The following is a 17,030-nucleotide window of genomic DNA, read 5'->3' on the forward strand; positions in this document are numbered from 1 at the left end:
GATTGCCAGGAGAGACCCCATGTTATCTTTTTAATGTTAGCTGTTGCAAACTGCCCTCCATGTAAACAGTGTTCTTCACCAAGTGTCCCTTTGAGTGAATTAGAATCTCATAGGGGACTTGTCTACCCAATTCTCACTGCACCCCCCCTCCCATATAATGTAGTAATATCATTTTAAGTACTAGATGGATGTCCTAAAAGCTGCATATAAATAGAAACATATTTCAGATGCACTTGAGGAGGTCAGCATTTAGAGGAAATTCTTGGCAAGTTAATAAAGCATTCTCTTGCAGATAACCCTCATGTTAATGTATGTGTTTTTTTATTCTTATTTAGTCACAGCAAGTATAAATTAAGATGCCCTTGCATAAGTAAGCATTTATGTTCATTGATTATTTTCTGCTCATCATATGTGATGAAATTAATAAAAGAGTGCTTCTCATTAAATTAGGGAGCTGCAAGAGACTTTAGGCATATTCCCATTGAATTCTTCATTAAAGACACAGATCCAGAGGGTCTAAGTGACTACAGATTAAACCTAATTCCTTAATTCTAAATATTTTAAAGCAATCATCATTTTTAGGATACTGAAGATCTGTTCTCCAGATTGAGCAATTAACAGCTGTCTTCAGAGAGCCCACTGCTGAGGAGTGGGAACTTGAAACATGATTAGAAAACTGCAGCCTAATCCCCTATGTCTCTGTCCCACATCACTGGTTCTTCTGCCTCTTCCCTGTGGCTGCATTTTGTATTGCCTCTAGAGCATCTAGGCAATTTCCAGCCTTCTTACCAAAAAAAATGCACAGCTTGAAAAATAAAAAGCAAGTAACAGTGTTTGTTTATATATTGTTTTACTTGTTAAAGCATTAGAATGCCACGGAAAAAACCGAGTCTACATTTATACCAGGGTAAAGAAGGGAAAGAGTAAATAGCCCTTAGATGAAAGTAATAGTGTCTGAGGCATTTTAACAAGTGTGCCTTTTTTAAAATTAAATAGACCAAAGTAGACTTTTATCAGCAAGTCCTTTTGAGATCAAACTTAGCAAAAGCATGATGGGTTATTTTAAAGATTTGTTAACAGCACAGGTAGAGAATCTCACAGACTCAATCAGAGTAACAAATTTCTCCAAAAACTTTCTAAAGAAACTTCATCATCTCTTGACCATTTTGGACAGTCTAAGAATCCTTTCACTCTTTTCATCCCCAGGAAATAAAAGTAGCTCTGAGGGGCATCTCTTAACAACAGGGTCATTTGAGCCATTTGGCTAAAAATTAGAGCTTACTGTCACTCTAGATCTTCATTCATATACTCTGCCTTTCACTCCTGGAAACTTCCTTTGCTCCCTCCAGACGCGCGCCCACCGCGACCTTCCACGACAGTAAACATAACATCGTGCACGTGCACTTTGATGCGACCAGAGGATGGTTACTGACTTCGGGAACTGACAAGGTTATTAAGGTAGGACGCCATCATGTTTTCAAAGCCTTCCGTCTTTGTTGTTCAGTTGCTCAGTCGCGTCCAACTTTTTGGGACCCAGTGGGCTGCAGCACACCAGGCTTCCCTGTCCTTCACCATCTCCCAGGGCTTGCTCAAACTCACGACCATTGAGTCGGTCCATTTCCATCTTTGGCCCTATGTAAATGTACAGAAGCATCAAGACTGTGAGGTGTGCTCGGAAACTTTCTCTTAAAGCTTCCCCTGAGCAATGAGCATCTTTGAGAACCCATCACACACCGCGTACAGTCACTGGCTATACACACCAGAATGAGACCTGGCCCTCCCCTGAAAGGAACTGCTAGTCTCCTGGGGACATAACTCTTAAGAAGACAGTTAATTATTGTTAACTGTCACATGTTCAGCAGCCAAAAGAGTAAAACGGACAAGAGTTACTGGGAGAGTTCAGGGGCGGAAGATGGTGCTACTGGCCTTGGCTTCGTGAGGATAGTAGGTTTTGAGCCGAGCATTGGATAAGCCAACAAGTGATAAACAAGATCTTTTCCCAGTGAGATCAGTTAATCCAGAGGCAGTCCTCCAGGGCCTCTCCAAGAACTGTGCTAGGCCCCTTGGATTCCCTGCCCGGGCCAAAGCCCAGGACTAAAGAGGCCATGCCCACGTCATTCTCTGAGGCTCCCCGTGGGAGAGGCTCGCCTGGCTCACTGAGCCCAGCTTCCTGGGCCTCTTCTGTTCCTTCGTGGAGGCAGCCGTAGGATAACATGGTTAGAATAACCCTCCTTGGAAGCCACCAGTCCTTTGTGGCTTTTTAAAGTAAATTCTGGGCATCTGGGTTCCTTTATTTTTGAAATCGGGACATCTCGTAGAACTGTTTGGAGGATGAGATGAGATACAGAAAGGACGCAGCACATCTGGCTACCCATGTGTTACCTTATAGTGTTACTTCCCTTCTTCCTTGAATGAATCTCATCTGCCTTTATTCTCCATCAGCTGGATTAAAACTTCCAGCTGCCTTTGTCCTTTTTTTGAGGGTTATGTTGAACTTTTTGATGGACAAGTTTACTACTGTATAGATTTATCCGTGATGCTCATATAGTACTCAGTTCCTTATTAAGTTAAAAAATGCACTTGAATTCAATTACAGTGACTCCTTATACACATGATATGGCTCCTCAACCCAGCTGAATGGTAGTTCATCAGTGCTCAGTTGCTCAGGAGTGTCCCACTCTTTGCAACTACCCCATGGACCATAGCCCACCAGGCTCCTCTGTGCGTGGGCTTTTCCAGGCAAGAACAGTGAAGTGGGTTGCCGTTTCCTCCTCCAGGTGTTCATCAGAGATCTTTTTCTTTTTACAGTTGTGGGATATGACCCCAGTCGTGTCTTGATGCCCCTTCCAGGCGCCAGAAAGACAGAATTTACTCAAGAAACGGTTGTTCTAACCCAAATCATGACTGCAGCGGTAGAGCAGATGTGCGAGTGGCGGGAGAGAAGCCGAAAAGCTCGTGTCGCCTGCACACGTGGTGGTGAGCGGTCTGAGCTCTTGTGAGGGAACTCTTTCAACTTGTTCATACAATATAAAAAGAGGATATTTTTTTAACAAATGGTTTATACATTCTGGCTCTGCTCCCTTGTTTTGAGTATACCGAAAACTCAGCGTGGGGTGTTTTAAGTTTTATATTTGTCAACACTTGGTTTTAGCTGTTTCTTTGTGTGTCGGAGAAATGAGGAGTGTATAACTGTTCAGGGTATTTGGGGTCGTTGTGAAGTAGTTTCCGTGTTCCTCTTCTTTGGGCACGTACCCTGTGGTCTGCATCTTCTCCCTACTCAGCTTCTTCCACTGTTCCCCGGAGTGAACATATTCACAATTTATTTGCAGTGTGTCTGCTTTCATAGGAGTCCCCCTCCATTGAGAGATCTGGAAAACCATCCTTGTGGTTTTCCCAGCTGATTTCTTAAATTGTCCGAAGGATGATCCATTTGTAATGTCTAGATCTTACAAGAGTGGAAATGACCTTATGTTTCTGCCTCAGTTTTTCTCTTTCCTACATTAAAAAAAGAAAAAAAAAAAAATTGCTGTGAGAAAGCCACTCCCAGCCACGGAAGTAGATTATCAAACTCAGACCTTCAACTCTCAGTGCCTGGATCCTTTCTAATTCAGTGGGAGCTTTCTGAGCCTTTTGGGTTTTAGTTTTATTGACAAAGTTCTCCTTCGCTCTTGATATTAAAAACAAGCAAAAGGAAACAACAAAACCCTGTGTCCTTCAAGAATAGTGTCTTTAAGATCTGTGGTTCTGTGTGATGTCACCTCTGAACTTGAACATGCTCATTGCTGTGAGGTTGTATGCTGCTTTATTCCTCACTGTCTGTATTTGCTTCCCCTTTCAAAACCAGATATTTAAAGATTTTTATCTTCGTGTATTTTATCAGAACACTTTGCACGCTTTAATACTCCAACCGCGTGATCTGAGACATAAAAGGTACTCAGTCCTACAGCTCATGCTGTGTGTTCCAGTTGGGAATGTACAGAAAAGATGGGGAGGGGAGGCTTTAGGAAATGAACCTGAGGAAGCCTGATTTTAAGGGAATCCAATCATCTTGATAAGTTGAGATATTCTTGTGTGTAGAGACCCATTTGGGATACTTACTTTCAACCTGTAAAAGGAGGATTTAAATGAGCAGCGGGCATGTGTTCTGTGCCTGCCTCCTTCTCAGCACTTTACCGGGACCACCTCATTCATCCCTCACCTGTCAGGAGCATCAGGGGACCCCTGAGTCCTTGGGGTTCACACGGTGTCACAAAGCCTTGCAGATCACAGGCCAATGACTTGCCCTTCCCTATGTGAGCCCTACCTCTGCAGGGTCTTGTTCTCTGCTGACTTGACAATTGAGGGTGGCCGTCGTTTCTCCCCTCACGATCATTGATTACTTTTCTAACTGGGAGAAGGACTCCCAGCCAGACTTGGATAACCCACCCTCTGCCCCCCGCCACCCCAACACTGACCAGCTGTGCTTCCTGGTGACAGACCTCCTCGGGACAGTTCTGCTGCTGCAGCTTTGGGACACAGGACAGTAGGCATGCCCCGTGCAGCCATGGTACATGACAGCCATGACCTGGGACATCAGGGCAGATCAGCCCATGTGACCGTACTCTGAGGCTGTGGACACAGACACACCAACGTGCAGAAGCAGTTACCACTTGCCACTCAACTGCCCCTTTCACCCTACCTTTGCTGGCCATCAGCGAAGCCATTATAACTAACCTGAGTCTCTTCTGCATGGTTGTGAGAGAGCTTTAAAAAGGGAATTAAATTTAAAATATTCAAATATCTGTTTTGTAGTTTACTACTAGAACCTGGAGCCACTTACAGAGTTGTCCGTAATAAAGAATGACATGGTAGACGTGAGTAGTAGAAATGAATGGCTCTCTTCTCCCTTCCTTTGGAGCATGGCCTGAATACAGAGAGGCAAACACAGTGTCGGGGAGGCGGTGGGTCAGGTGCCCAGCAGACCTGATGTGGTTCTGAGTTGGGTCTAGATGAGCTCAGATCACACTGGGGATGCTGATTGTCCCCGTTGGGTCACATGTGAGCCCGTGATCGCTCTGGTCTGTGACCCCTCACTTCAGGCCCCCCGCCTCCTCCCAGCATGGCTGTACCCCTAGCTCACAGAGCCACTCAGAGGTGGAACCCCCGGGACACACCTCCTGGTTGTGACAGTCGCGACCAGTGACCACAGACATGTCAAGGTACCCATTGCGCTGCTCTTTTATTTCTCCTCATCTGTGTAGGTGCTTTAGTTTGGTGAGAAGCACTTAGCATGCCAACTGTGTGTGTTTATAATACTGTGAATTCCTGAGTATTACATTCCCACCACCATTTGTGTAACTCATCGATATGTGTTGGTGTTGGGGTGCCTTCCAAGCATTTTATGGAATAGAGGCTTCATTCATTAGGAGCAAAAGCTGGCGCCAGCACTTGGCTTGTCTCCTGTCTGGGTTAACTCTCATCGCTCTTGTTTTACCCCACTGGAATTGCACTTTATATATATATAATTTTTCTTTTTGCTCTATTGCTTCAACATACAGAAGCTCTGGCAAGTCAAGCCTAACACGATCAATGCTGGGAAGTGGCACACTCACACATACCATGCCTGTGCCTTTTATTTGGTAGGACAGAACCAATCCCACGCTCCGTTTCTCCAGAGAAATGATGTTCCTGGACCCTTTAGCTGCCTGGGTTGTCTCCACAGCAGCACAAGTGGTTTTAGATGAAGTACTTGGAGTCATGTGTCTTTTTTTTTATGAGATCGGTCAACCATGGTGTGTTTCTCACTGGATTGTTTGAATGTTATGCAAAGAATCATAAAATCACAGAACTGGAAGGGACTCTTCAGACCTCTAGAATGTTCCAAGCACAGTCACACCAAGCAGTGAGATATAGTTGAGGTATCGGCAAGGGGAATCTATAAGAACTTTGGAAGAACAGTTGTTTTTGAATGTGAACCCATAATGGCGTGCGTGGGAGGAATGAGTTTGAGGCTCAAGGCAGGGAGCCATCAGAACTGGGTCTGGTCCTCTCATCGCAGGCAAATCTCATACCTCCCCTGGCTCTGAGTGGGTGGGTTCGTGCAACGAGGTGGGCGCTGCAGGCCTCCATCAGCCTAACCAGCTTCCTGCACCCGCCCCCACCGACCTTTCCAGCCATGCAGTGTAAGTGGAAATCAAGGGGCACTGAATCTGCACCTTACCCTCTGTGTGCAGGTGGGCCCCGGGCGAGCCTCCTCATTGCCCTTCCTGTGAAATATCGCCTTTTCCTATTTTTGATACTCATTTTTTCAAAAGCCTAATTTATTTTTGCTTGACATTACTCAAATTTTAAAACCTGAATTTTACCTTGTAAGCAAGGGATTTAGTCTGAACTGTGTATCAAAGTTACCAGACATAAATATCCATTAAACAAGATCCCTTTGGTTTTGCCCTTTCATAGTAGTATAATTGTAAGTGACCTTGTCCACTAAGATTTCTGTTTTAAAATGAAAGAAAACATTTTGCCAATGCTTTTTGGCATTTTCTTTCTCCTCTAGAACAAAGTTAAGTTGCATTTTTCTGGATGTGAGGGTGGCTGTCTATCAACGTGATGGGAAAACACAGAGATTAAGTCCATCCTGAGCATCGAGGGATCTAGATGACTGTTGAGGCTCTTAACTTTCATAGTCCAGCCCTTTGCTGAGTGTCCACCACATACCAGGCTTTGAACCAGGCCTGGGGTCAAGAGGTCCATTCTGTGGTTTGGGCAGAGGCCACATAGACAAGTTGGTGTTCAGTCACTCAGTCATGTCCGACTCTTTGTGACCCCATGGACTGCAGCATGCCAGGCTTCCCTGTCCATCACCAACTCCTGGAGTTTGCTCAAACTCATGTTCTTCGAGTCGGTGATGCCATCCAATCATCTCATCCTCTGTCGCCCCCTTCTCCTCCTGCCTCAATCTTTCCCAACATTAGGGTCTTTTCCAATGAGTTGGCACTTGGCGTCAGGTGGCCAAAGTATTAGAGCTTCAGCTTCAACATCAGTCCTTCCAATGAATATTCAGGACTGATTTCCTTTAGGATTGACTGATTTCATGTCCTTGCTGTGGCTCATTTCTGTGCCATACGGTGACTCTGGTGACAGAGGGTGTGGGGTCCCATCCCAGGAGCTACACAGGTACTCTTGCACCCACAGGGAAGGGGGAAACCCAGAGGAAAGGACTCCAGAGCTGAGAGTTAAATGAAGAGTTGGAATGAGCTGAGGAAGGCTGAGTTTCCAGGCTGTGGAAGCAGTGCCAGCAAAAGCCCAAGACCTGCACCAGCCTGGCACTGGGGTCCCACCCAAGGTTTGGAGCTCCAGAGTAGTGCGTGCGCAGCTGCAGTCCTAGAGCCTGCAGTCCTCTCATCTCTATCAGACAAGATGCTCATGGCTGCAGGGGGAGGGAGGCAGCCCACAGTTCACCAAGCACCTTTACCCAGAGGCTTGCCAGACAAGTCCAGTCTTCCTGCAGCTGAGGCCAGTATCAAAGTTTCTTTTTCTTTGGAAACACCTGGAATTATCTTAAAAAGGACCCCTGGTTAACTACTTTTTGAACTTTATTTTGGGGCACAGCCACCTACTGGAGGCCATGAGGTGGGGCTGGAGACCACTGCTTGTCTGGTTTTGGTCTGGGCGAGCTTGTTGTGAGCTCAGTCACTAAGTCATGTCCCACTCTTTGCGACCCCGTGGATTGTAGCCCGCCAACCTCCTCTGTCCGTGGGATTCTCCAGGCAAGAGTATCAGAGTGAGTTGCTACTCCCTCTGCAGGGCTTCTTCCTCACCCAGGGATCGACCCCAAATCTCTTACATCTCCTCCATTGTCTGCAGATTCTTTATTACTGTGCCACCTGGGAAGTCCCTAGATGAGCTTACAGCATACTAATCCCATTATTTCCTGGGGCGGGGGTGGTGGGGGGGCAGGTTCGGCTGCTCTCCTTTGAAAAAGGACAGCCCTTGACCTGTGGAGGAGGCCATTCTGGACAGCAGAGGCCGTGCACGCACATGATCTCTCCATGAGCAAGCAGACCACTGCTGTCCTCATTTCCCTCTGGCCTTCCATCGCTCCTGCAGCAGTGGGTCATCTCAGTACAGTGGTAAATGTGATAAATGCTCATGGCAGGGGCACTCGCCAAGGGAAGGGAACATTTTTCTCAATTCAGTGACTGTAAAAGGGCTCAGTAGACCCAGCTGTACAGAGCCCGGGGCCCCCCCCCATCCCATGGTGGGCCTCGGTCCTTCCTGGTACTTGTACTGCACCCACTGGCCTTTTTCCTCCAGTGCCTGAGTATTGTATGTCTGTAACTTAATTCAGGAACATCCACATTTGTTTTTAAACTTGAACTCAACTTCACCATCAAGAACTAGATACATACCAACTTTTAGTTTGTAATTTTGCCTTTCAAATTTATCCCTTCCACGGAGAAGCCTGTCTGGGCCTAACACAAGAAAGCAGGGTGTAAAATTAGATCTGTCCTGCACTAGAAGGGGATTCCTCCATTGTATGTCTTATGCCAGGGAATTTTTGAACAGCAAGTCCATAGACCCTTGTCTGTTTATAGTGGAAAAGATGTGGAAAGGAGATTAAAAGCCTTGAGTAAAAGTTGAATTTGATGATCATGCTTAAGATCCCTTCCAATCTGTGATGCTATGATTCTATGACTGTTGTTACTCATTGGACTAATCTGACCATTACCAGTGACCTGCCTGCTCATGGCTGACTTAACTCAGGTAAATGGGAGTGTGTCCCACTGCCTTTGTCTGGTGTCACATCAAGTAAACGGCTGCCTGTATTTTCCCAACTAGAGCCCAGGAGGTTTGAAAAAAGTTGGAGAAGGCAGAGGTCAATCATGGTACCATCTCATTAAAAACAAATACCTCAGAATGTTCACTTCTGTGGATCCAAGTGTATCTGACTTTCTTGTGAGAGAAAGGGAATAATTGCAGGTTGGCTTAAAGGTTAGATTTGGAATGCGACCTTGATATTTAGGATCCTTTCTCCTCCCCTACCCCCACCCCCCGTCTTGGTTCTCTGGGAAGCATGAGAGAGTAAACTGTAACACAAAAATGGGAAATGGTTTGAAAGAAGTTGTTCTCTTAAAAGCACTCTTCCCTTCATTTAAATGGATGGCTGCCTTATGTTAGTAGCATATGAAGTATGGACCAAAATACTTGTGTCGCTGGTAACCGATGTACACTTACATATTTGTGTTTTACGCCATCTGCCTTTTTTTTTTTCAATGTACTGTCATTTTGCAGAAGAAAATATATGAAAAGTACAAAAACTGTTACTAACTGGACAACCGGGAAGGTGCTAGCCCCACATTCGTGCCTGCCTCCCACTGACTCCATAACCAGGGACAAGGACGCTTCCATCCTGCATGCCCATCAGCCTGCAGCCCAGTCGGAACCTGGCTGTCACGGCATGTTGCTTTACAAAATGTCTTTCTTTTCTTTCTTTATGAAATGAGATTCTCCAAGGGGTCAGGCTGAGAATGTCATAAGCCCAAAGCTGGAAGAGGTTTCTCAAACGTGGTTCTAGCTGAACCCCGTTGGCATCGCCACACCCTCTACCACCAGATCCCACCAACCAGACCAAGCAGTCTTGACATTGACTTCCTGAATGTGACTAGGTGGGAATGAGCCAGGATTTCCCACAATGTTAAATGTCTGCTGAATGTTGTGAATGTTCCTGAACTCTGCTCACTTTCCCTCTGTGCTTCCCTCTGACCGAAATGTGTGTGTAGCCATGACCTGTGTCAAGACCCAATGCAAGCTACCGCCACAGTTTAAAATAAATCTCTGTGGAAACCTTCCTGTGGTCATGTTATTATTGTTGTCGAGCTGTGCCCTGTAACCACGTGCACCCCTGCAGCCCTGCGTCAGTGTTCACCAGGGCTGGCTGAGTGGTCCTTTTTGTTTTATCTTTCACATAGTGAAAAAAAAAGTGAAAGTCACTCAGTTGTGTCCAGTTCTTTGTGAATCCTTGGACTGTAGCCCACCAGGCTCCTCTGTCAATGGGATTCTCCAGGCAAGAATACTGGAGTGGGTTGCCATTTCCTTCTCCAGGGTATTGTCCCAACCCAGGGATTGAACCTTGGTCTCCTGCATTGCAGGCAGATTCTTTACCATCTGAATAATCAGGGAAGCTCACATAAGGCTACTTTAAGTGTGATTGATAAGCTTTGCAAATAAAGTGAGAGAGGACTCAGGAAAAATATAGCCAGGAAAAGCCTCTATAAAAACTCATGAGACCCAGGACTTCCCTGGTGGCCCAATGGTTAAGACACTGAGCTTCCAATGCAGGGGGTGCAGGTTCGATCCCTGGTCTGGGAACAGATCCCACAGGCCATGTGTCACAGCCTGCCCCCACTGACCAAGAAAAAAAAAAAAAAAAAGCATGAGGCCTATTTATGGATTAAAAGTGGGAAGCAATCAATGAAGCAATCAATGAAGCTAGGTTGCTTCAGTGGTGTCCAACTCTCTGCGACCCCATGGACTGTAGCCCACCAGGCTTCTCTGTCCATGGGATTCTCCAGGCAAGAGTACTGGAGAGGATTGCCATGCCCTCCTCCAGGGGAATCTTCCCTACCCAGGGACGGAACCCTCCTCTCTTATATCTCCTGCCTTGGCAGATGGGTTCTTTACCACTAGCGCCTCCTGGGAAGGGCCAGTGGGTGGGGCAGCTGAATTGCCCCCTCCTCCAGCCTGCCTGTCAAAGCACAGCCCCACCCACACCCAACACTCCAGCGCCCCCTGCTGTCTTTCAGGAAGGGAGAGATGCAGGCTGGTGAAGCCGGTGCTCACCGCCCTTCAGGCCGACCCACCAAAAAGCCCTTCTTGGAGCTCCCTGGCTAAGGGCCCGATCTGAGCACCTCAGGCATCTCTGAGGCCCGGTAAGGTGGGACTGGCTGAGCTGTGCCCGCCCCTCCCCGGGTCCTCCTCCCCCGTTGGTGCCGAGTTACATTCATTTCCCCTTGAACTTCCAGAGTGTATGCAGAGCTTTCCTAAATCTGTCCACCAACTGTGTTAGAGCTCTCCCTGGTTTCACTAAGACATAAAATGCAAATAATTTAAAAGTTTTACCCAAAAAAATAAATAAAAGTTTTACCAAACGGCAACACCAGGTTGCCAAGTGCATAATTGAAGCCGCTTCTAATCTTAGCACCTGTAAACCAGGCCTCCAGTGACTGCTTGTAAATAAGCACTGACCCTTGGTTCCGCCTTGCCCCTGACGCCTCAGGGCCAGGCCAGGGCAGCGTAGCACCCCCTCCTTGCCCCTCTCGGCCCTGCTCCCCTCATACTGACAGTGACACAGAATCTTTAAAAAAAACCACACTCACAAATCAAGGAGACATTTACACAGAAGAAGCTACTGCGGAAGATGAAGGTTCACTTGCTCTCAGCCGCAATCGTATGTATTTTAAAATAAAAGTTTCCATTCCTGGGCTTCTCATTGCTACAGGGGGTAATCTTTAGGGGTTTTGTTTTTTTTTTTCTTTCTTCTTCCATGAATTTTAGCACACTTGTCAGTTAAATGCTGATGTTAGTATCTAATACATATCAAGCCTTAATGACGCACTGGGCTTTCTGCTAAGAACGTTACAAGTGGTAACTCACTGAATCGTTACAACCACCCCGTGAGGTAGGGAGCACTCAAATCTCCGCTGACAGGGAAACTGAGGCCCCCAGAGGGTAAGTTAACCCAGCTGCAGTCCCATGAGGCGGTGGTGAGTCCAGCTTTCAGTACTAGGCTTTGAACATGAAGAACGGGGCTAATTTCTGTGACTCCTGATGGAGAGGAAACAGCCGTGGAAGATGGGCCGGTCTAGGCGGGGAAGGAGCAGTGGTGTCTCCTCGCTGGCCACTGGTCCGCACCTTGCCGCATTTTCTGAGGTGATTCCGGCCCCATGTTGGGTCTAGCCTGGGCTATTTAAATCTCCGAGCCAGCTCTTCCAAGATCTCAACGAGTTTCTCCTCTTCGGCCGGTGAGGACGAGGTCCTCGCAAGAGGCAAGTGTGTGGGCGCCGGTTTCCGGTCTATAGACGTGAGGGAGAAAAACAGAGTCGTGAGTGGCAGGGCCGGGCTTCGGGTCAGTCGTTTCACCGCCACCTGCCGGAGGGGCCCTCACGGGAATGGGGTCGGCCGGCCCTGCGCTCAGGGTCCGCACGGACAATGAGGTGCTGCAGAAGGGAGGCTGAGGCGGGAGGCCAGGCGGCAGGCTGGGCGCCGACAGTGTCGGCAGGACTCCAGGGGGCTGGCTGCGGGGCGGGTCCCCAGGCCTGGGTGCCGGCTGCTGGGGGTCGGGGCCCGAGAGTGTGGAGTATTTGGTCTGGCAGGTGATAGTGAGAGGAGCAGGTGCGGCCACCCTCCTGGCCGCCACAGGGTCCCCAGAGCTCCGTCCCGGCTCACACAAGCGTGGCCACCTCCGAGGTGGGCGAGAGCCTCCACCCTCTTTCCTCAGCCTGCCCCCTCTCTCTGGCCTGCCTGTTGGGATCCCGCCCCGGGTAGGGAGCAAACGCTGAACAGATAGCCGCCCCCCAGCAACAGAAAAGCAGAGATTCACTCCCAGGCCCTGGGCTCCCGCAAAGGAGCTTCCAATCTCCGAGGTGCCCCGCGGGCCCAGCCATGCCCAAGACACTGAGGTCGGGGGTCACAACCCCAAGACTGACTGCACCCTCATGGGACCCACCACGTTCGGGAAGGTGGATGCAAAAAGCCGGGAGTGCGGAGCCAGAGGTGAGGCCCTTCCCCAAATAACCATCTCCCCACGGCAGATCAGCACATCACCGGGAAGGGGGACAGCCCCTCCCCACCCGACTTCACGGAGAGAGGAGGGTCCACCTCCAGAGATCCTCGGGCTGTGGTTTAGAGAGAAAGTCACCTTGGAAGAAGCAGCCGCTGGGCTGGGCGGTGGCAGCGGGGGCGAGGGCCAGCCACAGCACGGTGTCAGCGCCCTGGGCCTCGGAGCGCAGCCTGGCCCCCAGCCTGGCGTGGAAGCCGGGCATCGACAGCCGCACGCCTGCAGGGGGGCACACAGACAGGGCGGTGAGGACAGCGCCCTCAGCTTCAACTGAGCTGGCCGCTTTAATACCAAAATAACCACGCGGAGATGGGATGAGATCACCAACTGCCCTCTTTCCACTTCAAAACAGCGTTCCTGCAGGCTGTTGCCCAGACAGGCCTGTCCGCCAGGAGCAAAATCCCCTGGACCTCCCTGATTCCCATCCCAAGAAATGAGAGTCACACCTGAGGCCAAAAGGGGATCAGACCCCACCCCCCACCCCTCCTGGGGGACCCATCTCTCTCTCTCTCAAGGCTTCTGACCTCTCCCAGGATCCAGGCTGTGTACTTCGGGCTGCGAGTATTTGCTTTTTCACCGAGGCATGTTGGAACAAGGGAAGGGACTCTTTCCTCCCTCTCCCTCGTCCTCCCCAGCACTGGCTGCCGGCTGTAACCCCCACCACACACACACCCCCATTTGCCCACAGACCTCGGGGAACACACAGTCTTTACAGTTAGCACTGTGGGAAACACAACTGTTCTCTCATGAAGCCAAAGAAAGCAGAGAAAACAACATTTGAGAGATGTAATGAGATCAGAGGATTTCAGAGAAAGGATCATCTAAAACAAAACTAAAAAATAAACGTTTTTTTCTTTTTCCCTTTACAGAAACAGTACTTGCTTATCATGGGAAAATTAGGGAATACTTCTGATGAGTAAACAGAAGAACTTGAGTCCTCCGTTGGGCTTCCCAGCTGGCACTAGTGGTAAAGAACCCATCTGCCAATGCAGGAGACATAAGAGACGTGGGTTCAATCCCTGGGTCGGGAAGACCCCCTGGAGGAAGGAATGACTACCCACTCCAGCATTCTTGCCTGGAGAATCTCATGGACAGAGGATCCTGGCGGGCTACAGTCCATGGGGCCGAAAGGAGTTGGACACGAGTGAAGCAACTTAGCGTGCACACACACATCATACCACTCGGGAAGGACAAGTGTCTGTGGGCTCAGGCCCTTCCCCAGCCCTCCCTCTGGACACTGAGGCCCAGTCAGCGGCCTCTGAGAAGCCCAGTCTTCGCCCTGTGACCTGTGGACCACAGACAGCTGACCGCACCCTGACCCAGATGCTGAACTCAGGTGGTGAGCTCAGAGCGCAGACTTGGCCAGTGCACAGGTTGATGTGAGGACTGTCAGGGTGATGTCCTGTGGGGAGGAGAGGCTGGTGGTTCTCCACTGGCTGATGGAGCTACCTGGTCAGGCAGGGCTGGGCACATCTCCCACCAGGAAGTGACATGAAATAAGAAGCCGCCCTCTCTCGATAGCCCTGGCCTGAGTGACTCCTGGGGTGCTCAGTGGAGAACACCTCCACCTTTGCATTTACAACAGGAGGCTGCCAGATGTCCTCAGATCCACCCCCACCACCACCACCCCCCAACCTGGCAGGCTGGCCTGGTACACCTCTTCCTGCCTGGTCTCCGTGGGATGCAACGGAGCACGACACACCCCCTTCATGGGGATGTGGGCGTAGTGAAAATAAGACCAGAAGGCTGTAAGGTCTGAGGGCCCCGATACCTGCGTTTAATGAGATAGCGCCGTTTGCTTCCCATAGACATTTATCCGCAGCAGTGTTCAGGGCTGAACAGATTTCCCGTGCAGGTGTTCCCTAATTTATCAGCTCACTCTCCAAGCACCAGTGCTGGGACGAGCAACCTCATTTTCCGCATCTCTTAGGATGAATTCCAAGGATGTAGATGCAGATATTAAGGCCTCTGCTAAACCAGCTCTTGGAAGGTGACAGCAAGCATATGAGAGCCTGCCTCTCACTAGACTATGGCTGGGCCCAGCCAGGACGTCCCGGCCCCTCTGTGTGCCTCAGTTTCCCCAGATGTAAATGGACGTGACGGTGGTGCCCACCCCAGGAGGGCGGTGAGGGCACAGCCGATGGTATAGAGACAGCACTGGGAGCAGCGCTGGGCCCTCAAGTGTCCCAGGTGTGCTGCCACGGCTGCCGGTTTCAGTTCCCTTGTTGGGGGAGGAGGAAAGAGCTACAGAGCCCAAGTGATGTGCCCGAGGTCTCAGAGGTGAGAGGGGCTGACCCCGCAGAGAGTTCTGTTCTCCTTCCCCCTTTTCCCACGCTTCCAGAGAATTCCACCTGTCCCCTTAAGTGACTGTTACGTCCCCTTGTGCAGTCACTATTTCTAGAAACCCAAGCAGTGCGGAGGTGGCCTGGCCTATCCCCACATCCCCAGCATCTCCCGTAACACTGGGTGTGGACCAAGCGCCCTCAGTCCCGAGGGAGGGGTCCCCAGCCGCACCCCTACCCGGGCGCCACCCACTCCCTGGGCCACACGCACTTGGGGCACTGACCACGCCAGCTCTGCCTGCCTCTGAGGACCAGGCTTCTCCCTCTCCAGTCCCAGCCTGCCCGGCTCCCGTGGAATCAAAGCCATCCCTCATCCTCCTGATACCGGTTCTAGGTCATTCCTGGGGAGATCCCGTCCTGTGGCCGCCCAGATATTTTTAGATGAAACATGGGCAGCAGGGAACTTAAAGACCTACCTGGGGTGTCGACCCAGCCGGGATGCATGCACGAGAAATGGATGGCCGGGTGTGCTCGGGCCCACTGCTCTGTCAGAACCACCTGCTGCCTCTGGAACGGGGTGAGGGTGAACAGACGGGAGGGGGAAGCAGGGGGGGCCGCGGGTGTGCAGAGCCCCTGTCTCCCGCCCTCCGCAAGGTCAGATCGCACCTTCCTCTAGAATCATCGGCTCTTCACCCAGCGAGCTCTGGCTGTGACCCAGGGCTCTGTCCTGGCCCCGCCATCTGAGAAGCAGACAGACCAGCAGCAGGAATGAGGCTGCCCGCAGCCTGGGGGATACCCCCTCCCTCCCCCAAAAAGTACACCCACAGCGCCCTCTCTCCTAGTTGCTCGTTGTTACCGTATTTGCTGCTGGACGTGAGCGCGGTGGGAGCACAGAGCACCCCCGGCCCCCCGCACAGGCAGGCACTGAGTGGGTGTCCGTGGACACGTGAAGGAACCTTGGAGTGTGGGAACCGTCCCGGGATGCTTAGAGAATGCATCTGTTGAAAATTTCTTTAAAAATTTTCAAGTACCCCCACGTAAGCCTCAGCTGTGTGGAGGCCACTGCCCAGGGCAGTTCGATTACATTTTACAAAGAGCTCCACCTGGGCCCCATTTATGGAGCGAGTGGTTTGTTCCCAGGTTCCCTGGAAAATCCGTAAAGAAGTCTGGTGCCTCTAACTGGTGGGATGCTGAGTCATGACAAGTCACCCACCAGGAGCTGGTCTGGGGGTTGGTGAGCGAAAGTGCAGGAGTGGGGGAGGGGGGTAGTGGGACAGGACTCCCCTCCTACAAGAGGGAAAGCTGTGGGCGAGGGCAGCTTCACAAACCACCAGGGAGCCCCAAGCAGGTGAACTGAAGGGCAGGAGCCGTGAATGTGGCCGGTATACAGTCGGCTCCTAGAACAGCTGTGAGAAGCTGAGACACAGAACTTTCTGTTCCAAGTGGGCATGAGACCAGACCTCTGCGCTTTCACATCTTCAGAACTGGATGTGCATACCCCTCACTGGCGCTTCCCAGGTGGTGCTAGTGGTAGAGAACCCGCCTGCCAGTGCAGGAGACATGAGAGACACAGGTTCGATTCCTGGGCCGGGAAGATCCCCTGGAAGAGGGCATGACAACCCACCCCAGTATTCTTGCCTGGAGAATCCCATGGACAGAGGAGCCTGGTGGGCTACAGTCCATGGGGTCGCAAAGAGTCAGACACGACGGAAGCGACTCAGTGCACACCCCACAAAGGGAGCCGGAAACTCAGCGCGGTTCTGGTGGCATCCGTCCAGCCAGTGAGCAGGGGCTGCCCAGGAAGAGAGAGGGGACCCCCTGGGTCCCTTTCCCCTCTGAGCCATGCAGGACAAGGAACTTCTGCTGAGTCCTGCTGTGGGGAATCACCTGCTCTCACCACCCTCTTTGTGGGTCTGAGAAATTCAGGAAGA

At 50.5% G+C, this 17,030-nt stretch overlaps 2 protein-coding genes across 8 annotated transcripts in view; one reads left to right on the forward strand and one right to left on the reverse strand.

Annotated features, from left to right (window-relative positions):
- The window catches only part of WDFY2 (WD repeat and FYVE domain containing 2), a 256,083-nt gene extending 246,254 nt beyond the window's left edge, over window positions 1-9,829 (forward strand). For all 4 annotated transcript variants that reach the window (XM_020899618.2, XM_020899617.2, XM_020899620.2 and 1 more), the window contains 2 exons: window positions 1,350-1,458; window positions 2,809-9,829. In XM_020899618.2, coding sequence (XP_020755277.1) covers window positions 1,350-1,458; window positions 2,809-2,838 — 139 coding nt within the window. In that variant the 3' untranslated portion in view covers window positions 2,839-9,829. The remainder of the gene's footprint in view (window positions 1-1,349; window positions 1,459-2,808) is intronic.
- A 1,570-nt stretch (window positions 9,830-11,399) lies between these two features.
- DHRS12 (dehydrogenase/reductase 12) overlaps window positions 11,400-17,030 on the reverse strand; it is a 38,703-nt gene continuing 33,072 nt past the window's right edge. Inside the window, exons 8-10 of one of the 4 annotated variants that reach the window (XM_020899614.2) lie at window positions 15,576-15,666; window positions 12,899-13,036; window positions 11,400-12,053 (exon numbers count right to left, since the gene is read on the reverse strand). In XM_020899614.2, coding sequence (XP_020755273.2) covers window positions 11,944-12,053; window positions 12,899-13,036; window positions 15,576-15,666 — 339 coding nt within the window. In that variant the 3' untranslated portion in view covers window positions 11,400-11,943. The other 3 variants (XM_070471285.1, XM_070471284.1, XM_070471286.1) reach the window with 3 other exon arrangements.

The sequence above is a fragment of the Odocoileus virginianus genome, chromosome 8 (assembly GCF_023699985.2).
Source record: "Odocoileus virginianus isolate 20LAN1187 ecotype Illinois chromosome 8, Ovbor_1.2, whole genome shotgun sequence".
Classification (NCBI taxonomy): domain Eukaryota; kingdom Metazoa; phylum Chordata; class Mammalia; order Artiodactyla; family Cervidae; genus Odocoileus; species Odocoileus virginianus.